At 41.6% G+C, this 26,124-nt stretch overlaps 1 protein-coding gene across 1 annotated transcript in view; it reads left to right on the forward strand.

Moving 5' to 3' along the window:
- Nucleotides 1-359: 359 nt before the first annotated feature.
- Nucleotides 360-26,124, forward strand: part of LOC145982792 (uncharacterized) — a 31,160-nt gene continuing 5,395 nt past the window's right edge. The window contains exons 1-4 of the mRNA XM_083116156.1: nt 360-443; nt 24,371-24,582; nt 25,209-25,427; nt 25,884-26,066. Of these exons, the coding sequence (XP_082972282.1) occupies nt 24,556-24,582; nt 25,209-25,427; nt 25,884-26,066 (429 nt within the window). The 5' untranslated portion in view covers nt 360-443; nt 24,371-24,555. The remainder of the gene's footprint in view (nt 444-24,370; nt 24,583-25,208; nt 25,428-25,883; nt 26,067-26,124) is intronic.

Below are 26,124 nucleotides of genomic sequence, written 5' to 3' on the forward strand. Positions count from 1 at the left end.
ATTCTCCGTCTTTCCTCGATAATTATTTCTCTCCTTCAATTATCCTCATTTTATTTTATTTCACACCACAAGGAACCAAAAACCTCATTTTATCTAGTGTAAACTGAAAACTTTCGGAGGGGGCTCGAGCCCCCTAAGCCCCCTCCTTGGATACGTGCCTGATTCGAGAGCAGTCTCCTGTTAAGATTACGTCTAGCCAAGAATGTGAGTTGGCCGTGTGGAAGGTAGGATCGAGCTTCAAAATATTTAGATTGTAAGAAGAGATAGCAGCACGGAATTTATTTACTTCAGGTTTGTCAGTTTCTAAATGAAAGTTCAGATCGCCCAGTAATAATACATGCGAGTACATGGGAATGAGTTTAGCCAGTTCCTCTTCACAATTTACAAAGCACGTTCCAGGTGGACGGTACGCAACAGCTAGCAGTAGCTTCTGTTTGTTGATGGTAAGTTCCAGGAAAAGATATTCTGTCTTTCGTGCGTAGTTACCGTCAGATTTAGCCACAACCACTGCAGTAATATCTTCCCTTATCAGTGCCATCACCCCGCCACCTCGTTTCCCCAACCTGTCGTTTCGGAAGACGTTGTAGCCTCGCAAGGAGACCATGCTGGAGGGTGTGAAGGGATTAAGCCAAGTCTCCGATACAAGAATGCAGTGGAGATTCAGGGAGGAGAAAATAGCTTTGAAGCTATCGAGGTGCGCTTCGATGCTCTGTGCATTCACGTGAGACACCAACAGTGAGTTCGGACAAGTCTTCAGCTCATTTCCGAGAATTTCGGCTGTGCTGACCGCGGGGGGCGGAGTGCCAGGGCAATTAGCAGAGCGACGACCCTCTTTAGAATTTCGTCCACTGTCACCGAGATGCGTTGTTGCCAGATTAGCCATTTTTAGAATTGAGGTTTAACGAACAGAAACAAGATGGGAGAAGAAACATTAGCATACCAAAATTAAATTTAGAATTATTACTTACCCTGTCAAGCAGAATAGCATGGAGGAAAGCATCAGGGAATGACACACACACACTCACATTAAAAAACGATAACATAAACAAGAACCCGGACAAAAAACTCACACTAAACACACATGATTTGAACACATCACACACACAATTATTCATACACAGCGTATCATAACGACAAAAGTCACATATGCTCTTCATTACACTTCACACTCAGTCCGCATTGCACCCCATCTCAAGGGAGAATTTCAAGATCCTCGGGGGAAGATATAAGGTAGCGACGACCTCCGTGAGATACGAAAATGCGCCCGTCTTGGATCCAGGCATTGCGTGTCCCTACGCGATCCTTTGCCACCCGCAAAACCCTCTGTCTGTAGCAGGCGCGGCTCGTGCATAATTTTCCTGGGGGTTCACCAAAATTAAGCAAAGTGGACTTATCTAAATCTTTTGAGACACTACACGCTTTGGTTCTTAGAGATAGTACTGGGAAAATTATCAAATTTTGGCCGGTAGATTACTGACAAAGTTAATTTGCTCTATGTTCAAATAACAGTGACAGCACCAAGGAGTGTGTGTGTAGGGGGCGATCATTTTAATTTAAGATTTTCGTATGGTATTGTATTTAGGGGTATCTCAGAATTCACAAAATATTCTCGCCTCAATTTTGCCTCTTCCACTCTTGCCAACTCTTTTCTGGTCCCACCACTGTCAAATAGACTATATTATTGGAACTGGATCCTGACCCTACAGTTAAACATACAAATCTCTGCCTGCTAAAATGAGCATCTATCAGTAATCGAACCCAAGACCCCTCGATTACAAGATAATTCTTACATAACTATTCGAAAGTATATCGCTAAATCAAAGCTATTCGATTCCATTCTATGCAATATGTTTCTTTCTTGCGATGAACAGAATTAAACAAGAATCAAAGCGCACAAGAAATATTAAAACAAAATATATTGTTCACCTACTTGCATTACTGTCCATGTTTGTAGAGAAAGTCCATTCTCCTCTCCTTTCTTCTTGCAAATTTATCAATAACAGCCTCGTTGAAGTCTTGGATGCTACCGATGAACTCCTTTTCTATCGAAAGCATGGCCAAAGCTGTTAACCTCTCTTCTGTCATCGTGCTCCGGAGAAAAGTCTTCACACGTTTAAGGGTGGAGAAACAGCGTTCAGCCTCTGCGGTTGTCATAGGAATGGTCACTAATATTCTTAATAACTTAATACACTGACTGAAAGTTGTATATAAATTGTTCCTCATCATGAACTGTAGTAGTGCTAAAGCTCCCGACACCTCCCGAAAGTCTTGACGCATGTAAAGGATTTCCAGTTCTGTTCGAATTTTGTTTTCTTCAATAAAGGGGTAAGCCTCTAGAGTTTTTTGAAGGAACACATGTGGAAATTTCTTTTCGTAACTGGCAAATTGATCTGAGAGAAAAAGATTTGCTGCAAGAAGATGGTTGGTAAACTGAAAGCGTTCCTTTGTGTGACTGATTATAACGTCGCAAACTTCTTTTGCAGCAACACTCTTTGATATGTTCGATTCCCGACACCTTCGCTTTGCTGATTGTGAAAATACCTGGGATGATTCTTCAATTCTCTCAATATGTACGTCTCTTACTTTCTGAATTGCCAATTCGAACCCCAGCATTGCATCTTTAAGCTGTATAGGATCTATATTTCGGTTCTGTAATTGCTCATATAATATATCGACATGGGGCATTATGAGGTAGAATACTGACAACCAAAACTGAAAAGTTTCATTTTCTAGTTTTAAGCGAAGACCCCTTGCCTGAGCTATGGTGGAAGTTTGACGAGTAGTTCTTTCAATTTTCTCAAGACACTCAATTAAAGATTCCTTGTTTTCCTGCACAACCTGGACTGTTCTAGATTTAAAGTTCCATCTTGTATTTGAAACACGGGGTACTTTTTTCCCAACAATTTCGTTTAAAACTGCAGTTCTTTGTGAGGAATGTGAGAAAAAAGTGGGAATTTCGCTCAGATCAGCAAAAAACACTCGTACATCTGTATTTTGGCTGGTTGCTTGTGCCAAAATTAAATTTAAAACATGAGCATAACAATGTATGTAATGCGCGTATCGAAAATCTTCCCTGAGTAAAGTCTGAACACCTGAGTGGCGACCACTCATGACATTCGCACCATCATAACTTTGCGAAATAACTTTATTCGGGTCCCCAACGATTTGCATTAAAGCTTCTCTGAGGCATGTCGATAGAGCTTTAGCATCATGGTCGGGGGAGTGAAAAAGCCCCAAAACCGTTCGACTGGGTTTCCATTGGGCAAAACATACCTCAAAACAAGAACCAATTGAAAAATTGATGAAATGTCTGTTGTTTCATCAGCAATTACCGATACGAAGTCTGCACTCGCTATTTCATCTTTTATCTTTTCGTGGCAAATTTCAAGCATGCACGATAGCAAATCATTTTGAATGTCCTTTGACGTGCCCTTAAAAACAGTTGCTTTTGATAAGTGGTCCCTGAGGGCAACGTCAAGTTCAGAACTGAAATCAACGAGGCCACGAAAAACTCCAGGATTTTGTGACTCACTTGTTTCATCATGCCCCCTGAGCGCTAATTCAAACACCCCACAAAATTTTACACAGTCAACTATTTTTGACAGAATGTACCTGTTTTTACGAACCTGATCATTATGTCTCTGAATATTAAGTCTGTACGCGTTGTCGAGTTGCTGTCGTATGTCTTGCTTCCCCAGAAGATTGAGCTCTAACTCAGAATTCATGTGAGTCTTGGAAATTTCGTGTTTCTTGATTTTTTGGGACAAGTGACCGAGGTCAACAACTCCTGTTTTCGTCCATGATACTTCGCCATCCACACTAAATAATAAACAAGGGAAACAGAATAACCTGTTAGTTTCACTGCACCCACAAATCCATTCATTTCTTGAATATACATCCATGTTAAATTTCCTTATGATTTCCTTGTCCTTACTTTTCGATCGTTGGGTAAGGTCCAAGGGGGGCGTCGGCCGACCAACACGCTTTACCTCCAGTTTCCTTTCAAGGGACAGTGACGAAAATTTTGTTTCCGTTAGGCTTTTCACCGTAACATTAGCCATTTCAATAAACTTATTTCTAACTTCTCACACAGCAACAACTACACTCCTTCCAATACACAATCCACCCACTCCACTCAACGTATCACCACGCCAAATATATTTCAATCACCAGCCACGCACTTCAAAACAAACTAACAAGTATGGAGACAATGACACGTAACAAAGTCAATCGCGCGCGTCCCCTCGAACACCCTCTCGCGCTAGAGTATAACTGATCGCACGAAACTCAAACAACTTTTTGGTCGTCTTCTGACGTAAGTGCGAAATGCCTTCATTGTTGTTTTAGGCTTGAATAAATAGTAAATACTACATTTTTGGTCAAGCACGGTAAAGCCCCGAAAATTGCAGTGTATATATTCTAAGACAACTAAACCTAAAAAGCCTAACATGTCAACGGAAGCATTTAGTCTGACGTAAGAAGACCAAAAGGTTGTTTAAGTCTTGTCCGATAAGCGACCCCTCGCCCTCGCGCTATTTTTGACTTTTCGTCTCCTTCCACCTGAAGTGTTGCCATCTTAAAGAAGAAAACTCTGAATGTGTAGGCAAGTTGTTTTCTATCATATTTATCTTATTTGTCCCATCATCTTTACTTCTAGCTTTCGTTTGGAGTCACCTCTACATTTATATTACACCCTCTTCATTAATCTAATAAGTCTTGTAAAATATAAATAATACAAAGAGAATGCCAATTGAATTCAAATTGAAACACATAGTGCAACACTGGAAGAGAGAAGAGCGTGGTTCACTCCAGCTCGCTGGTGATCCTACGAACTGCGCATGTCCGTTTTGACGCGACGACCTTCCTGGAGTATCAGACTGCATGTATTTTCGCCATATGTACGCGTCGAGCTTCTGCTAGCCGTCCTAAGCTTTTAGCATGGTAGGGGTTGACTTGCGGAGGTTCAGCGGAGACTTTGCACGAAACGGAACTAGAGGGGAGCTGAGTGGCTCTGGCCCGCGGTTTCTCCTTCTCACTAAGGGAATTTGGCACTCTACGCTTATGAACATCTCAGTTATTGTTTATTTTGTATATTACTGGGGGTTCACTGCACATTTGCGCTATACAGATAACCGCGCCTGGTCTGTAGGGAGTTAGCGACTCTGTAATTAATAGGGACGAGTTCTTGAGCATATTCTTTGACTTCCACACCTCGTTCCTGGAGCGGTAGCTTACAAATTTCACTATGATGGGACGTTTTCCCGATCTCAAAACTTCCGCAGACGATCTTTTCGGAGGGCCAAGCCTGTGGCACCGGTCAACGTGCTCGAGCTTGATGTGCTGCAACTGAAGCTTATTTTGTAAAGTCTGGAGCACGATGCTGTCCACGTCCTCGTTGGTGGTTTCGGGGACCCCATGCAGCAAAATGCAGTTCCTCCTAGAGTACTGCGCTAGGTCATCTATTTCAATGGTGTTCGTGCGTATCTGCTTGTTCATGCTCTCTAGGTCTCGCCGCAGCTCTGTCACGGAGTCGCTCGTCGATCTCTTAAATTGCACAAACTCCTCTCTGAGGTTCAGGAGTGACTTGCGGAGGTCAGCATCTTCTTGCACCGATCCATGGTTGTCTAGCAACCAGGGACGTAGCTAGGTCGATCAGTTTGGGGGGGGGGGGCCAAACGTAAGATTTTTTCTATCAAACTATTATAAAATAACAAACTATTTATACACCATATAGGCTTATACTGTATACATACGTACATTATATTTTTATATATATATATATATATATATATATATATATACACACACACACACACACACACATACACATACAGGCGTAGCAAGGCGAGGCCCTCATCCGTTTTTTTAAATTTGAAACCTCAATGTAAATCGATACTAAATGTTCATGGATACGTCAGCAATTCATCATATTTAAATAATAATAATAAATTGCTGACGAAAATTATATTTAATAATTTCACTCACCCGGGAAGTGTATTTGAGGAAGATGAAATCTGAAGCTGTAGGGCATGCCCGTACTCAAGGGAAGCGTCATGGGGGCGTCATGACCCCCCCCCTCCTCGAACTATAAAATATTATAATGTGGAGATATAAAAACGTACGAAAATAACATTGACGATTTTTCAGATTGTGCAAGAATTTCGATTTCGTCCTTGCATATAGGAATGGGTTGTCTGAGGGGAGAGAGTCAGGCTCCAGAAGTTTGCAGTAGATAATTTTTGTTTTATAAACATTGATGCAAGGCTAAAAGACAGCCCCATTTAGTCGGGACAGTCCATTCATGTAACGCCCATGATTTGACGTATTCATTCAAATTATAACGTTTAACAAGAATTTATAACCAGAGAAAAGCAGAATATTTTAATTTTATTACGCACAAAAATTAGCCTTTTCCATATTATTTCTCACTTCCATTTAGGCTATTAGGCCTATATTTTTCGTATCAACCGTTTGGGACTCAAGGGCCCTTTAGGCGTGAGGTCCCGGGCGGTCGCACACTATATATATATATGTAAAGAAAAGGAGCAAGGGCCTCCTCGGTGGCGCATGTTAGCATCGTCGCCTTGTAATCAAGGGGTTCCGGGTTCGATACACGGTGGATGCTCATAGTGGTTCGGATCCCACTTTACACTGTAGAACCAGTCCCGATTAGGCATCTCATGTATACATGTCACGGTACCTAGTGACATGTAAAACGCAGTTCGATAAAAATTATTTTTTTGTTTATTGATTCATTTTATGCACCAACTTGAAAGTGTGAGGTTGATTTTATTTTGTGAATAAACTTGTATCCGAGCCAGACGTCGGAAGTTGGGGACGGGTTTTTCTTGAGTGACAGCGGAACTGTCTTTTCGGCTTAGGACATGACATATTTGCACTGACACGGAGATACGAAAGGAATATTTTCGTCGATACCGGGCATCAAGTCAGCGGGCGGTCGAACCCATGTTCACGGATGACCAGGTACACCAGCTGGAGCCCGAGCCTGCAAGGATCGAAGACGCCTCGGTGACCGAGTTTCAAGACAATGGACACAGGTCATTCGCGTCTCCTCGAAAAGCGAAGCCAAGCTACCTGAGCGTGGGTTTCAACGGACAAATTTGATTCTCTTATAAATATACGGTGCTACCATCCCAGACACAGTTTTTACCCGGATTTCATAGAGAGAGCATCTCCGCGCTACACTCTCGCGTGATCGTTGCTTTGTGTCCGTGAACTTTGTTTCCTTACGTACCGTGAGCGAATTGCAGATAGAGTTACCAGTGTGCGCCTTATTTTGGTGAAGATTACGCGGTGATTTGTTTTTGCCAAGCGTGGACCACATAAGGATGGAGGGCTAAAGAAGATAGAGAAGGGGGTCGTCGCTCCCCCTGACGCCTGCAACGACGCCGAAGCCAGTCAGCCAACGCCAAAGACGACACCAAAGCCAAACACTGCCCAAAGCCCGAAGGACGTCTTCAGAACGACGCCGATCGAAGCCAGAGGGAGAGATTGAAGGACGACTCCAGAACGACGCTTCCAGAACGACGCCGAATCGAAGCCCGGCACCAGAGAGATTCCTGACCGGCGCGTGACCACGTACATCCGACGCTAGTGGCAAGAGGAACGCCCGAAGTACTAAGGAGGTGCAAGTACACCAGATCGTCGCAATTATTCTTCGTCGCGATCGACCTCGGAGGACAATTTCGCCACAAAGGAACCGTGTGCAAGTCCCGCGTCCAGGAGAGATGAATGACCACGCCATGTAGCAGAGTCTGGTACAGTATACTTCAGAGGGTCTCATGTCCATGTAAACGTGCGTCGTTAGTATCAACACCGTACAGTTAACGCCGAAGTCTCACTTATTCGCAAAGTTACTCAGGAAAAACCTAAACCTAACCCCGCGTCTGATAATTTTTGGTATTGTTATAAAAAAGAGTTATTTCATGTTCAGATGTGCTAATTTAATTGTCTGCATTCAGGATTAGAAGCTCCATTTCATTTCTTTAATATTTAGTGTAAATTGTCAAAGTGTGCTCCATTTCTTGTGTAACCGACCGCCCCGTCGCGCCATTTAACTTGTCGATAGTTGACTGATGAGTCCTTTTTAATTGTGGAAAGCGTAGTTGTTTTTATCGCAAGGTCGTGTGCGTGAAATAGTATTTATTTGTTGCATGGTGGTTTTTAAGGTAATTTTTGCTCGCGCCGACGATTGATTAGTGTATTCCGGCAGCTGGAGCCAATTAAGTTTTGCATCACTATGTAATTGAGTAGTTGTTCTCATTGGACGAGAGAGGCTGATGTGTAAGACCCCCGTCCGAGAGACTTGTATAATGTCGTCCTTACGACTCGATGCACACGTTCATTCGAACGAAAGATTTAACCACGCCGACCCATTGTCTTTGTTAACCGCTTTCCGAGGGCTGGCACTTAAGTTAATTTAAAAGAGCACAGGAGCTGGCAGACAAATGCCATAAATTCACATAAAGGTTTAAAAATTAAAAGGAATGATATGTTAATGAGATCCATGATTTGTATCCATACTTCACATGTAAAAATACCTCATGTGTGTGAAAGAGAGATAGCGTGAATGTTGTGAGAGTGAGGAGGTTTTGTAAACAGTTGTTGATTGCAATATTTTATTTGTTGTTACAATATATATTCACTTTTTTACCGTTCGTCAGTGTTGTTATTTGACGTTTTTCAGGTACCAGATACTATGCTATTAGTGTTTTATGATTGTTCGAATCTACATATCAAAGGTAAACAAAACAGTGTAACATTTCAAGGTATTAATCTCCGCCTCGCAATAGTATGACATAAACGACCGTCTCAGTACCGAACTTGATAACTGGACCGTGAGTCACGACCGGTTTCCCTTACACATAACGACGTTTGGCCCCGTGCCGGGGTATGATTGACACGTCATTTCGGGGGCCGTGAGTGCACTCGTTACATACAGTTCATACCGGAATCGAATCCGGTATCTCTTAGTTCAAGGCGACCGCGTTCAGCACTATTCTATAGGGCGGGCTCGAGTCTTCTATGGCATCTCATTGTTCACTTGGGAAATGATGACGATAAGAAATTATATGCACACGTCTAATTTCTTAAAATTAATCTTATTTGTGTGTGGAAAACTGAATATATGATGGCACTGGAAAAAACAAAGTTCTCATACGCTCATATGATTACGCTCTCGTCTTTGGTTTGGCAGGTTCAACAACCTGCCCGGGTTCGATTCCCGATGGAGGCACATAGTTGTTCGGATCTCACTTTAAACTGTAGGTCCTGTCCCGATTAGCCTTACTGTGCATAAAGTGGACTTAAAACACCAGTTCAATTAATCAATCAAGGTTCGATCGCTGGTGGTCAGGCCGGTAGCCAGAATTTGATTTCGGAAGGGGCTTATCCCTTATCGGCAGCCGCCATCTAAAGACGAAAAGGTTGGGGGGAGGAGTAAATGCGCTGAAGATGAATTTCTTGGTATATTGCAACTTACCATATACAAGATGTTTAATCCTGTTAATGAAGAAAATTTAATTACTACTACACATTATTAAAATCAAATATTTGTAGGATTTCGGGAAAGGACTGCAGCCCCCGAGCCCTTTCCCTGCGTATGTGCCTGCTTATATTAGTTCCAAAATTTCTATGCTGTTCCAACATCGTGAGGACAATTTGGGAAGTACTTGAAAGCGATATGGAAGCAAATTCTGCTCTCGAAACTATATGGGACTCGATGTGATGACCACGCGCAACCGAATGAAAGAACTCTTCGCAGGCCTTGTCCCTCAGTATTAATTTTACTGACTAATTGTAAGTTTTTCTCGGTCTCCTCGATGACGCAGTGGTAGCATCTCCGCCTTCTAATCAAGGGGTCCCGGGTTCGATACCTGGTGGAGGCACACAGTGGTTCGGATCCCCGATTAGCCTTACTGTGCATACAGTGGACTTAAAACACGAACTCGATAATTGGAAGGTTTTAGAAGAACTAGACGCTTTTTATGCATTGTACAACTTTGCTTCTTTTCACCCCACTTTAACAGTTTTTCTTCCTAAGAATTCCACTAAGTATAACACGCTACGAAACCAGAGGTCCTAGATTCGGACATTGGACAGGTATGGTTGTATAATGTCTGTCCCATCGCCATTCCTTCGGCTCATCATTCATCCTCATCGTCGCATTTAACCCAAGAGGTAGAAAAGCGACGTAATATAGAAATATATAAATGATTGATTTGGTTTATTTTACTTCGCTTTTCTTACACTTTTTGGCTAATCGTGAAGGTGAAGATGAAAATGAGTGATGTGAAATTGATGAGAGGACCATCATAAAGAACACAAACGCCCAGCCCGGGATTCGAACCCAGGACCCCTGGCATCGTAATGCACCTTGTTAACCACTGCACAACAAATAGAAACAGAAAATGCTTGATAAGTTATTTGTTTCTCCATAACACATGATCATATTATAAGTATTATTCGCTGTATGACTAGGAATTAATTATATTTGTATGTCTAGTCAATCTAGCCACCTAAGCAGCAGCAGCTTCCGCATTTGCAGGTGGATGCTAAATGAAGAAAACCCACAGAAAGTCAGAAAGATAAACAAATTTTGTAACATAATACTTATAGAGCATGCAGACGGCTGTAAAAACAGTTGCTACTAACCTAGTTTCCTTCCTTAATTATACAGAGATCAACCACCCTGGGAATCGAACCCAGGACCTTGTGTGGTAGTCAGACTCTCTTTTAGAATGCCAACATGTTGGATATTTGGTCGATCAGTCGATCCTGCTCCATTGTTTCCAGAGGAAGACAATCTGGCAGCTTCTCATTCGACATTTTACTCGCGATGTAGGTAAACGAGATCACAAACACTTCGTGATGCTATCTTGTCGCGTTTACAGAAGTTTACCACCTCTCGGACAACAAATCCTACTTCAAACTGACAGATATCAACTGTCCATCAAATCAACAGATGAACCGACCGCTTCGATGTTTCTTCGAATTTTCAGCAAGTGGCCTTTCCCCTCCTTTGCGGGCAGGTCATTAGCAAGAGGGTTGAGTGCATGTGAGAAGAACCGCTATGTCATTCATTTCCGCACCGAAAAAGGGACTAGCAATAGAATTTTGTTCTTGGAATTTGAAACGCATGGGGATATCTTTTCTGCACCATAAAATAATTAACGCAGAAAGTTCTAGCCACCCGTAGCTAAATCTTCCTGTTTGTGTCGTCCTTTCGGCGCCCATGGTGCCAGTGCAGGACCAGATGAAGAGAAAGTGCGGGTTTGGGGGGATCCTGGATCTGGTGTGCAACAGGGAGGAAACACTTTCAATAGGTCTCTCAGACTTCCCTGAACGGGGCGGACCACAAAACCATTAACTGCATCCTATGCCAATACATCTGTTTGTGTTCAACAAGCAAGAAAGAGAGAAATAAAAGAGAAATGCCTTGCTTGGGTTCGTGCTACTGAAAATTGAAGAACTGTAAGCAAAATTTACTGAAGAATTGTTTTGCAATATTTGTCATCAAAGTAAAATTTCCAGGAAATACAGAACAGTTTCCCGGGGCCACGTTGGCGTTTGCCGGGGCCAGTGCCCCCGCGTGCCCCCCCCCCTAACGACGTCCCTGCTAGCAACTCATCAAGCCGTTGCTGGAATGCTTCCATACTTTTGCCTATTTCTTCCACTTTGGTCGAAACAACTGATAGTGTAGGCTTGGACATGATGACAACCCCGAAGATCCACATGGTGAAGCTATTGACCTGGCGGAAGATGTGGCAACGTACAGCGGTGGAGAATAGAATGCCAGGCTAGCTGAGGGGTGAAAGCGCGGAGCTCTATTCAAGAACGTCCATCCAGACTACAACTCACAATTCGACAAAATTTCACCACTACAAGCGGGCTTCAGGAAAGGGTACAGCACGTTAGACAACATATTCATATTACAAACTCTCGTACAGAGGAAAATAAAACAGAAGCGGGGGAAATTATACGCATTTTCATTGATTTTGAAAAAGCATTCGACAAAGTTCATAGGGATATTTTGTGGGGAAAATTGTATGAGAAGGGAATGTCCGCGCGCATGATCAGAGCACTGCAAGCAATATATGCGAGGGTAGAATTCGGAGTAAGATGCGAAGGAAACCAAGTCTCGGCACTGCAACCTTCGCTCAGGGACTCAAACAAGGATGCATCCTCTCACCAGTGCTATTTTCACTTTTCATAGATTGGGTAGCGCACGAAACTAAAATGGACCAGGATTCTATCCCATGTATAGGAGTGCAAAGTATACCAGTCCTTATGTATGCAGACGACATAGTCATCTTGTCCGAGACAATAGAGGGTCTGCAAAGGGGCATAGATAGCATATATGAGGGGTGCATCAAATATAAAATGAAGGTAAACATTAAAAAACAAAAATTATTGCTTTCAAAAATGGCTACATATTTAGCAGACAAGAGACATGGACATACGGGGGAGAGTTAACGTATGGTGAAAAAAATTTGCACAAAAAGAAAACGCTGTGGTCACTCAAGGGCAAAAACGCACACATGTATTTCGTGTGCTGGTTGGTATACAAGGGTGGTATCTGAACATCAATGAACAAACACATTCACACCGAGTCTGCTGGCCTTGCGACAATTTTGGGGCACTTTCTGCATAGATGGAGCAATTGATGGATCAACATCGCGCAAGCATCTGCGGATCCGTTGGATGAGGGTTGCAACGGTTCGTGATTGATAATTATTGGCATACACCATCCGCTTTAAATTTGCCCAGAAATCTTCAATGGGCCGCAGTTGGGGAACATTAGGGGGATTCTGTTCTTTGGATATGTAAGGGATACCTAAGTGCTCCATGGCCGCAAGACTTTGTGCAGCGTAATGGCAGCTGGCTAAATCTGGCCAAAAAACAACATTGTCCCCACGATGGTATTCATTGATAAACTGCTTCACTTTAGGCAAACAGAACTTTACATACCGGTCGGCGTTGAGTGCAAGGCCAGCCTTGAAAAACTGAGGTTTCTACAGTCCTTTCTCACTCATGGCAAGCCATAGCAACACCTTCTGTGGGAATTTGGTTTTGGCAGCAAAACGCACTGGATCGGGCACGGCAGCAGTTCCAGGATCATAGTAGGTTTTCGGCTGCCACTCATTGCCATCTAGGGTGAAATAAGTCTCATCGTCCATGATACAAATCACGTCATTTGTTGCAGTGAACGTTTTTGTCACAAGGGTTCGTAAACGCTGTTTCTGGACAACAACTTGTTGCTCCGTCACTTTTGGCATAGTTTTTCGTTTATATCTCCGTATCCCCATCTTCTGTAATGCTTTCTTCACTGTGTCTTTATCGCACTGAAACCTCCTACCAAGCTCACGGTAGGATTTTGCCACCTTACCTGCAGTAACACGTCGCAGTTGTTGCAACACTCTGGGTTCATTTAACTTCGACTTCCGTCCACTGCCCGGCTTTCTTTCTACATTGATTCCCTTCTCCAATTATGGCACAATATTATAAATCGTACGACGGGAAAATCCTACACGTTGAAAATGTTTCACAAGCTAGGACTTTCGAACATCACGATTCTCTGTCCAATATTGCACGATCATTTTCCGACGGTCTTCTTCTTTCAGCTCCATACTGACTTGTTTTTATACCAACCTTCTCTTGCTCTTCACACTACATAACTGGTAGACGTACAATCCAACACAGCTCAAATGGTGTGTCAGTGTTCAATATTGCCCGTTCTGCAGGGTTGCAAACTTTGTGCAAATTTTTTTCACCATACGTTAATCGAGCGGGTTAAAAACTTCACATACCTGGGGGCAACACTCTCCATGACAGGGAGTTGGACACACCACATAAGGGCAAGAAAAACTAAAACAAAATTTGCAATAGAACAAGTCATAAGGACAATAAATAAGGCACCTCAAATGCCTTTCCCGGTCATTCAAAACCTCTATTCATCAATAGTGTTAGGTACATTAAACTATGGAATAGAACTGTGGGGGTTAAGGGGGGACAACACAATAATTGGCATACAAACAGAATTTTATAAGAGAGTAATGGGCGTAAGCAGAGGCACGGCCAACTGTGGGATTCTTAAGGAATTGGGACTGAACAGAGACGCGGTACAAGCACGGATGAGGGTTGTTAAATATTGGATGCGATTATCACAAGAGGGCCAAACTACGATGAGGGGACAATGTTTGGAAATACAGACAAGAGAGGATAACGTTTACAGCTGGGGCCTGGAAGTGAAAAATCTCTTATATAATAGCGGAATGGGTTGGGTATGGGAAGAGGGAGGAAGGGGGGGCATCTCAACAGAAAATCAAATCAGGGACAGGTTACTCGACATAGACAGACAAGAAATAATAGCAGACTGCCAAACAAAGACCTCAATCAGGGAACAGCTAAGAGTAAGAGAATGGGGGAAAGCGAAATATATCCAGGTGGTGGGAAAAAATGAAAGAGGTGCGCTGGCATGGTTCAGATTAGGGGGATGGAAACAACTAAGAAAGAGAAACGAAGCAGGGGAAACGATATGTCCTTTGTGCGATGGGGAGGAGACGGACAAGCATATCCTACTGAACTGCCCTTCTACACGTGACCTAAGGGACAAATGGATGAAAAACTTAACAGGGAGGGAGGTGATAGAAGTGGTAGACGACAGAATAAAGATAAAGGAAGCGGGGCAGCAAGTGGGGAAATACCTGGGAGAAGTAAGAGAACGGCGGGGGAAAGCTATTAGAGAAGGCAATGAAATGAGTGATCATGCTCCAGACGAGCCATCTTTATAGTGTAAGTGTGTGTAAAGCAACATGTATGCGTGTTTTGGTGAGAGTGCAGGAAAAGAGAAGTGAGGAGAAAGACTGGAAGAAGAACTTCCGAGGGAGGGGAAGAATGTGTATATAGGGAACAAAGTAAGAGACAGCTTAAACGAAAACTAAATGTAACAAAATAGTGTAGAAAAATCAAAAATATGTAGTGCGTACAGCCTATGGCTCGCACAAAAAGAAAATAAATCTAATCTAATCTAATCTAATCTACAACTCACAAAACGTGGCTTTTTTGTACAGTAAAGGTAAAGTGTTCCCATGTGCTTAGCACCACGGCATAAAGGCGTATAGGGTTCTTGATCCAGTCGTGAGTGGGGGTGATGTGATCAGCATCACGCCCCTGACCGCCTTTACCCCACAGGGTTTCCCCCAGGTGCCCATGTCATTTGACGCTGGGTGGGCGCCGGGACCGCTTCCAACGTTAGAAAAGTTCCCGGATTTGAACCGGCCGGTACAGTACAATGTTGTTTTCATTGACCCTACTTTTATAGTTTTTCATTCAAAGGATTCCACTCCCGAAGCATGAGCATCACGCACTACGAAGGTTCGGACCTTCGACAGGTGTGGTTGCATCATGTCTCGCATCGCTATCCCTTCGGATCATCATTCAATCTCATCGTCGCATTTAACCCAAGAGGTAGAAAAGCGGCGTAAAATAACGAAATAGAAATTATTGATTGACTTGGTTCATTTTTCTTCACTTTTCTGAGACTTTTGGACTAATCGTGAAGATGAGAATGAGTTAAGATTAACTTGATGAAAGGACCATCACAAAGAAGACATTCTCAGGCCGGAATTCGAACACGGGACATTCTGCTTCGTAGCGTAACCTGCTAACCACTCCACCACGGAGTTGTCGGCCCAAATAGAAATGCAAATTAGAAAATGCCGTCTTGAATTTGCAGGAACAGAGTTCACCAGCAAGGGCAAAAGATTTTCGCTCCCACTAGGACAGGCAAATAAGAGAAAATGCTTGATAAGTAATTTGGCTCTCCATATTTCATGATATTGTAATGGAAGTAACTATTATTCGCTATATAACTTTGGATTAATTTTATTTGTATGTCTAGTCAACTTTCCTGCCTAAGCAGCAGCCACAGCGTCTGCATTTTGCGGGTGGAGGCCAGAGTTGTTAAAGGTCCAGGAATTTTAAATAAATCCAATTCCCATCCAGGAGAGAAAATCAGCAAGCGTAAATGGGTTCTGGACCGTAAGGAACCTCTTCATCTGTAACGTTTTCAATTCGGTCCATGATTTTTTTTCCAGATGAATTTAATTTCGGTCCAGGAACCTTATTTCCTGAAGAATTTAAGTACGGTCAACGAACATTTTTTTTCCGGATAAGTTTAAATAGGGTCCAAGTTCCGTATTGAAATGAAACAATTCGCAACTTGGTACGAATTTAGATTGTGCGAGAGAAAAGGTTCCGGTTCTATAACGGAATCCTATAGCACAAATTAGGATGTATGCGTTCCCTAATCTTTAACAATCCCAGGGTAGTTAATGATCCAGGTATTGTAAATAAATTCATTTCACATCCGGGAGAGAAAATCAGCAAGTGTAAATGGGTTCCAGGCCCCAATTCGGTCCAGGAACCATTTTTCCGTATGAATTTAAATACGGTGCAGGAACTCTTTTTTCGGTAAAATTTAAATACGGTCCAGGAACCTTTTTGAATGGATCAATACACTACTAGGACCGAATTTAAATTGTGCGAAAAGAAAGGTTCTAGTCCTGCAACAGAACCCAATAAAACCCATAGAAGTTATGGGTAGCTGGACCTTTGACAACACAGGTGAAGGCTAAATGAAGAAAAATCACAAAATATGCAGAATTTTGAAACATTATTTCTAGAGCATGCACACTACTATATAAAGTTGACTTCATACCTCTTTTCCTTCCTTAATTGAAATGTGACTTATTCTTCATCACATGTGAGATCAACCGCCCTGGGAGTCAAACCCGGTCTCCTGTGTGGTAGTCGGACACCAATTTAGAAAGTCAATGTGTTGGACATTTGGTCGATCAGTCGATCCTATTTCATTTTTTTCGAGAGGAAAACGATCTGACAGCTTCACACTCGAAATTTCACTTCGCCTACCCCCACGGAGGAGTGGTTAGCACATCGTGCTACGATACCAGGTGTGCCGGGTTCGAATTCCGGACTGAGCATGGGTGTTTGTGAGTGTCCATTGATCAATTTAATCATATCATCACTCATCCCCATCTTCGCAATTAGCCAAATGTGGCAGAAGAGCAAAGTAAAATGAACCAAATCAATCGAAATTTCACTCGCAATGCATGAAAATGAGATCTCAAGTACTCCGTGATCCTACCGGAATCTCACGTTTACAGAAGCTAACTATGAAACCACTTCTCGGATCAAACTCTTCTTCGAACTAGCTGACAGTCATCAATTGTCGACCAATCAACACAGTAGGGCAAAAAGAAGCAGAATGATATAAAGTCGGTACATTACAAAGGCTTATTATGGCCTTTCCCTTCATTGCAGGTTATGAGCACAAGGGTTGAGTGTGGGAACCTGAAGGAACCGCGACATCTTTGTCATTTGTCTCACGCCAGAAAAAGGACAATTTGAAAAGCCTATGTCCATGCTGAACAATAAAGTAATTAACCCAGAAAGTCCTAGCTACCTGCAGTGCGTTTCGGCGCGGCCGATAACCAGAGCCAGATGAAGAGAAGGTTTTGTGGGAAGGGGTGACCTGGCTTAGGCCCCCTGGTGTGCATGAAGGGAAAGTGTTTTCAAAAGGTCCACGACTTCCTAGGAAGGGACGGCCCTTAAAATCACTGCATTTCCTACCAATGCATCCGTTTGTGTTCAACCAAAGTGTATGTCACCGTAGGATCCGAGCGCTTCGAGTTCTGTACGTTGCGTGACTTCTTGAGTCTTTTGTCAACATGGTGCCAATCAGAGTTTCTTTCTGCCAAGGTCGTTGCACCTATGAATCGGCTCTTCAGCTTGAGTGGCAAAAGACATGTTGTACGGAGGAAAGTTGCACCGGAAAAATTACCTTCTTAATACGATGAAACCTGTAAAACATCCACAGATATTTATTCGGTGGTGGCCCCTTTGACGAAACATCAATATTCTAAAACTTCTTCGAACGGACTGTGTAATATTGCAATACTCCAAAAACTGAACCTGCTTTGCAACACAAGGAAAATGCTTCATTTAGCAATCAATGTGCCTTTGTTAAGTTGGTAAGTTCAGTACTGCACTACATTTTAAATAAAGCTGATGGAATAAATCAATAAAGTTTGTTAAATGACAACGACTCCTTACCACAAGAATATAATTATTCTTAACGGATATCCCTTATAACGGTTGGGGGTTCGACGTGCTGACCCCACGTCACCCCATTACTGGTTAAAGATCTCCACACCTCTAGGTAGGATTTTGGGAAGGACTGGCAGTCGGGAAGTAAACCAAGGCCCTGCCAGGGCTGTCGAACCACGGGTTATTATTTATTTATAGATGCTTAAATATATGTGCAACCTCACGTCTTTCCAGTGTCTTATTGCAAGGGTTTGTTATTGTACTTGACTCAAAAAAATAAGCTTACTGTGTGAGGCAGATTCATACGAACCAACAATACCCAAAATAATAACAATAATAATAATAATTTACTTCAAAATTACAAAAATGTATTTACTTGTTCTTGTTTAAATTTTCGATTCTTCGAAAAGTTTGTTAAGGAGTTGAGTTGAGTTGGTGTTTTTAAGTACACTTTATGCACAGTAAGGCAAATCGGGACTGGACCTAAAGTTTAAAGATAGATCCGGGCCACTGTGTACCTCCACCCATGTATCGAACCCTGGACCCCTCGATTACAAGGCAACAACGCTATCACTGCGCAATCGGGGAGGCATCGTTTGTTAAGGATTCTCAAAATAGGTCTTCACGATATCGAGAAAAATATGCGACTCGTGAAATCGTACAGTTTGTGAAGCTAATTACTTTTAACACGTTGCGTGTTTTAGACTGTTTCAATAGTAGAATAGATATTTGGTGCGAATAATACTACTTACCTGGAGATATGAGGCATCCTGCCACCATTATACTTATTTAGCGTGTATTGCGCTCTGATTCGGGACCAGTTGCAACTGTTTGCATATATGTGGTTTACCGCTGCACAAGCGGTCGTTCTTCAATCTACTCAAGCTCAAAACATTGTTTGAACGCAACGGCAACACTCAACCCCCAACCGTGCCTGTTGTTGACCTGCGACTGCTAGGGGTGGAAAAACCGCTCTCTCAAAATTCCGAGAAACAACGAAGTTCTAGGTTCCTACACTGACATCCACTATAGCTAGAACCAGGAAAAAGAGAAAGAAATGTGGTTTTGGGTTCGTGCCACTCAAATTAAGAACAGAGTTTCTAACTGAAAGAAAAAAATACTGAAAAACTATTTTGCAATATTTGTCATGAAAGTAACATTTTCAGCAAATGTAGAACAGTTTACCGGGGCCACGTGAACGTTTCGGGAGCCAGTGCCCCCCGCCCCCCCCTAACGACGTCCCTGCTCCTTCCCCTTCCACACAAATACTAACTTGGTAAATGGTAATAATGTGATAAGAATACAGTACTCGAGTCGTCTTCATGTCCGAACACGTTGAGAACTCACGTTACGATCTCGCCTTGCTTAGAGGGTTATGGGCAGTGGCGTAGCAAGGGGTGGGCGAAGCGGGCCTCCCGTCTCATGGTGTTGATACAAAAAATGTATTAAATAGAAGTGAGGGGAAAATAGATGGAAAAGGCTAATTTTTGTAGGCAATAAAATTAAAACATTCTGTTTCTATCTGGCTTTAAATTCTAGTTAAACGTTATGCAGGTGGGCGGGCTTATATCTAGTCTGTGCCTAAGGGGCTTGGAAAATGTAAAAATTATTGCCGAATTTCTCATGTGAAAAATTTAGACAAAAATTCACGATAACTTGCGTGGACATTTTTTACCCATTTATTCTTTTCTGGAATAAAAGCCAATTTGTCTTGTATTTTCTTCTTTCTCTCGACCTTAATCTTTCAATTCATGTTAACAATAAAGCACCTCCAACTGCCACGAAATAAGTGAGAGGCATTTAAATGCTTGGGTTGTTTGCAACTCAAGAAGGCAATGGATTACATAAGCAGTTCTTCCTACAGCTTCATATTTCAGCTCCCGGAGAGCAAGGAAAGACATTTTTAGGGTGAGTGAAATTATTAAATATCATTTTCACCAGTAATTTATTATTATTTAAATATGATAATTTTCTGACGTATCCCTGAAGATTATGTATCGATTCACATTGAGAGTTCTAATCTCGCCCAGGGCCTCGCGATATGTTGCTACGCCACTGGTTATGTGTTCCCGTCCCCGCCTGGGCATTAGCGTTTCGTGGCACTTGCACTTTCATCGATTTTATCTCAACATCATCCATGTCGTTGCGATTTGGCCTAAAGGTAGAAAACCGACATTGAATAACCACATTCAAATTCAAAGGTAAAATCCGTACAAAATAAACATCCAATCCTTCTCATGATTATACGGCTCAAAACATAACCGTGCTATTTTACTGGCCCTTAATTTCTCCACGTTTCTAACATTTCATAGAATACAACTATGACTAACGATAACCTAGTTTTACTCCACTACGTAAATGCTTTTCTTCGAATCAACAGATAACCGTTTCCGCCGGGGTTACGTTGACACAGGCTTAAGAAAAAACACTAGACTCAAGTTACAAGTAACTTAACCTACATTAACACGGTGTTGTAATTATTTAAAATGAATGGAATAGAATATTAGTTCAATGTAAGCCAAACAGGCTTCAAGTCAGGAAGGTTGTTCTTTCTAAATCATGTTATTGCATTTCGTTCCTCTTTTGGCTTTAGGTGAGTACTACTATGAAATATTTTGTACGAATTGCTTGAATTTGACATGTGCCAGTAACCTTCGCTCGTTTTGTGCTAATCGCATATTTTAATTCTAATATCAACGGCTACCTTATCTATATTGTTTATAAATCCTCTTACTAGCAGCCGAAGTCCAGTCTGACTGCAACGCGGAAGACTCGGGCAGCGTGATGCTGATCACATCTCTCCTGTGTCTGAGATCGAGAATGTGTAGAGCCCTACATCCACACTCATCTCCCCCTCCCACGTGCCTTCATGGCCGACCTCCGTCTCCGTGGTGGAGTGGTTAGCACAGCGCGCCACGACGCAGCGGTTCCGGATTCGAATCCCGGCCTGGAATAGGTAGGCTATTCTTAGGAAGTGTCCCTTCATCAATTTCATATCATCACTAATCCTTATTGTCGCGATTGGTCAAAAGTAGAAGAAGTGTGACGTAAAATTACCTACTTCAATCTATCAAACAACCTTTATCTTCACTTTTGTAACATACTATAGAGAGACCACAAGGGAAAAAACCTTGGACGAAAAGTCCCAGCGCAGCTTTCCCTTCTTCCGTTCAGCTCGGTCCATAAGGAAGCATGGTCCACTCTCCCCCTCCCCTCGTCGCGGGAGTTCTGTGCACAGGATTCGCGGGTCTGCGCAGGTTGTTTTGCTTGTGGTTCCACTATACTTTCTTGTATTATTATATTAACTTCTTTGCCTCTCTAAGGTAATCGAGAAGCTGGCATTGAAAGATGAATTCGTGTAGGCTATCTTTTTTTGTATTTGCCTAATTTGCTTCTTTTTTTACACTCTAGGAAAATTGCAACGAAGAGGATGAATGATGATTACATGAAAGTGGTGAAGAAACAAACATAAAATAACATCCATGTTCAGATCGGGAGTAGGGACTCGAACAGAGAACAGTCAAGGCACCCAGTGACATTCTGTAATGACTCAAACCGACCTCCGTGGCTCATGGCCGTAGACAGGAAATGTTTTCGGGGGGGGGGGTTCATCCATAATTGTTCCCATGGGCGTCGCGAGAAATTTGAATAATAGTAATAATAACAATAATTATACAATATTAATTAAAATTTCATAATAATAAAACAATTTTATTCCATAATAATAATAGGCCTAATAATAATAATAATAATAATTATTATTATTATTATTGTAACCGCCCCTGTTGTTGTTATATCCTTGACGGGGCTTACTCAATCTAGCAGATGAGTGAATATTCAGCACAAGTTTTTTTTTTTTTTTTTACGTTTCATACAGTGTGTACTGAAATCCACAATTATTATAGTTCGTTATTAAATTTTAGATACCTTCAAGAAAAAGCTTTAAAAGTCTAATGAAAATTTTAGTCACAATGTTTTTGTTGTTTGACCTTAAAACTTAATTTTTGGAATTTTGAAAAGTATGGAACCAGTTATTATTTTTAAAAAACTTAGCCTGGTGCATGGATTGTCTCAATCGCGAATGTAAAGCGCTACGAAATTGGAGATCCTAGGTTTGAACTCCTATCAAGGGGATTTCAACTTTATCGAACAGGGAATTACAAATTTGGAAAGGGAACTTTGGGACAATCATAAGTGAATTTTCGTCTATATTCCTTGTGAAGCAGGAACAAGACTGGAAAGAGGACAGCACAAGTGAAAATGGAGGGGTCGCGGGCGAAATGCGATTCCGGGAATAAATCCTGTTTCATTCAAGTTTCAGAATTCCAAATGTATGAAAATTCTAGCTTGATCGTTTCAACCATGTCTCCTTGTATTTTGTGATGCTTCGGAAAAAAAATTGGAAAATGAGTTACAGATTTTGGTTTCTGAACTTCCATTAATCCAACATGTCAGAAGTTTCGGAGGGGGTTTGAACCCTAGAAACCCCCCCTCTAAATACGGCCATGCCGTGGCTGAGTGGTTAGCACAGCACACGACACAAGGAGTTCCCGGTTCGAATATCGGCCTGTGCATGGATGTTCTTCGGAAGTGTTCCTTCATCAATTTCACGTCATCACTTATTCTCATCTTCGCAATTAGCTAAAAGTGGAAGAAAAGCGAAGTACGATAAACCAAAGAAAAGAAAATCAATAAAATTGCAGGAGCAAAATGTGGGGGCAGTTGTCGCCACTAGTGAAAACTAACTTGTTTTTGTCCTGTAAGTGACGGAGAAAGGTATAGGCAGTATCGGCGAGGGGGCCCGTTGCCATCCCCCCACACACTTTTTGCCACTTTTTCTCCTGCACTATGCTAAACCTTATCGAAAAAGGGAAAGAAAACTGTTCTCCCCCCCCCCCCAGCAGGTTTGGAATCCAATCGCCACCACTGAGTATGGGCGAACCCAGACTTTTTCCAGAGGGGACAAAATAGAACATTTTTTTTCTAGGGGGACAAGCAAAACTTTCCCAAGTAGGGTAAGGAATATACACTTCGAAAATGTGAATTTGAACTTTACTTCCAACGTACAGAGAACACAACGAACGAAATTATATTTTTCACACTCATTTTCAAGAAGGTACAGTGCTCCCTTGCTCCCAGCTGCATACGCCCGTGGAGATAGGTTATTACATACTTCAAGTTCTTACAAGTCATTATGTGTGGAATCCCGAAGTGTTGGAACATCAGGATCGGCAAAAGAAGAAAAAAAATCCTATCAAAAAATTTCGAAAGCGTTTCATTCCTGAAATTCGGGAACAACCAGTTCAGGGTGAAATACAGTGGCATGCCCAAGGGGGGAGGGGTTGGTGGAGGTCATAACCCCCCTTTGGCCTAAAAAAAAAAGAACATCAAAGGCAGGAAAAGATGGTAAAATGAGGACTGGCTACTAAGAAAAGTACACATAACCCCTCCCTTTCGAAAATCCTGGGCACGCCACTGGTGAAATAGTATACAAAATTTAAGATTTCCATGCCGGCCTCCATGGAGGAGTGTTTAGCGTCTATGGGGCTCACCCAGCCTCAAATCAATAAGTTCCTGGGGAGGGGGGTAAAGGCAGCCGGAGCATGGTGCTGATCACATCACCTCCAAAATGGCCGAGATCGAGAGTGTGTGTCACCATACCCCCTACATCCCCAAAAATGTGGTATATGCATGGGGAAATATATATTTTTCCAGCTTTACATAAATTGAAATATATATAATATCTGTCCCTCTATGGGAATTTTGGGGGCAGAAAGTGCCTTGCTCCCCAAAATAGGCGCCTATGTGTGTGTGTGTGTGTGCGTGTATGTGCAGTGCATGTATATGTATGCTGTTTGATTGATTTGGTTTATTTTACTTCAATTTTCTTCCACTTTTGGCTTATCATGAAGATGAGGATGAGTGATGATATGATGAAATTAATGAAGGGACACTCACAAAAAAAACTTGCCCAAGCTTGGATTGAACCTGGGACCCACAGACTGTAGTGCTAACCACTTTGCCACGGAGGTCAGCATGTATCTGTATGTGGGTTGGGGGATGTGTATCTGTGTGTGTAAAGTCAGCCTTGGTTACCAATGTTTATTCATATGATTGGAAGGATAATGGTAGAAATCACACATAACTATTGGAGCATCCCCAAATTATCTTTCTGGATACATCATTTATTGGTTATATTGAAATCAAAATTGAATTTCAGGCCTGGCAGCATATGGGCTACCTCAACATGATCCCATCTTGCAAGAGTTCTCAACACATCCTAGAAGTTCTCCTTGGGTTCCTGAGGAAATAGTAACTCTGAAGCAGACAGTGTTTCAACACTTGGAGAATATCTCATTTAATTTGGAAGAAGCTTTCATAATTAAACAAAAATTCCCAAGTAAGATGTTCTCTACACAATTTGTGCGTGAGGTAAGAAAATGTCAGTCTTGTAAATGCATTGAATTGTGTGTATTACACTAAATTAGTAAAACTAATAGACTCTAGAGTTTCTATACCTACGAAAGTCCACTTCTCAGATAGTCTAATTTGAACTGGATCCACAGCTTAAACTGGAATCCTAATCATTGTGCAGTGTGCCTTGATCAGAGATTGAACCTGAGACCAGGGTTGTTGAAAGTCCAGTAATTTTTTAAAAAAATCAATTTCAGTCTAGGAGAGAAAATCAGCAAGCGTAAATGGGATCTGGAACGTAAAGAACCTTTTTATGTTTAAAGTATTTCAATTTGGTCCAGGAACATTTTCTCCGGATGAATTTAAATACGGTCCGCAAACCTTTTTTCAATGAAACAATACACAACTTGGACCGAATTTAAATTATGCAAGAAAAAAGATTTCAGTCCTGTTGCAGAACCCAATAGAATTTATGGGTTCTTGGACCTCTAACGACCCTGCTTGAGACCCCCCTTGAGTTCAAGATGACAGCATTACCACTACCACTACCATTCGGGTAGGGCCTTAAGTTTTTTTTACCAGTCCAGTTATATTTATTCAGTTCATATTTGTCACACATAAAAGAAATATGTTCTTTGTTGCAGGTGGAAGGTGAAAATATAATTCTAATGTTCCAAGGAAGATATTGGAATACATCAAATGATAGAATCCTTGTAATAGGTACACACATTGAAGACACTGACTTTGATGTTAACACTGGAGTTGCTGCATTGGTTAGAATTTCTAGAATGCTTGAAATAATTCTTGGATCAAGAAAATCTGAGTTGCTGTACACAACAATATTTGTAATATTTGATCTTCATGTAAGTATTCTTTGAAAACAACTAAGTCTAAAAAAAATCATTAAAATATTTATAGGCAAATCAGCTTTTATTAGATATTAAATTACTACTTTTATTGTTGTCAATTTTACTGATGGAATTGTAACTCCCTGCATTTTAAACTCAATTTTTTGATGTAATGAAGTTTTTACATTAGTTATTCTGTTTGAATACCATTATTTCTGTTATTAACATTCAAAATAACAAGCTTTCTGCTCTTTGTAACTTTAAATAAAATTGTTCGACCACATCCCTCTCCCGATGCCCATGAGAGGAAGCAACAAGTTCAAAGATGGGTGATAGAAGTTTTTTTTTAAAAAACTTAGAAAACTGTGTTTTGAAAATTTCTTCACTTCACATACATACATAATTATACATTCCATACAGTCTAGCATTATGTATTACCTTTTCAATTAATAAATGTTCATAATTTTTCAGAATAAAAATGAGAATGTGAGGATTATACCAAGTGGATCTAAATCATTTGTTGAAGAATTTCTAGTGCCTATCCTGAGTACTGAATATCCACCACCACAATATGAAGGTGCGATAATTCTTGAGTCTATACTTCGATATAATTCATCAGATAATTCTCAAAGACTGCCACTTGGATTTCATGAGGTAAATATAATTTCTGTTTTTATCTTTTTTTAAACATAGCCCAAATGTTGTATCCAGA

This window comes from Lepisma saccharinum, unplaced genomic scaffold, assembly GCF_977018435.1.
Source record: "Lepisma saccharinum unplaced genomic scaffold, izLepSacc3.1 HAP1_SCAFFOLD_422, whole genome shotgun sequence".
In the NCBI taxonomy this organism is placed as follows: Eukaryota; Metazoa; Arthropoda; class Insecta; order Zygentoma; family Lepismatidae; genus Lepisma; species Lepisma saccharinum.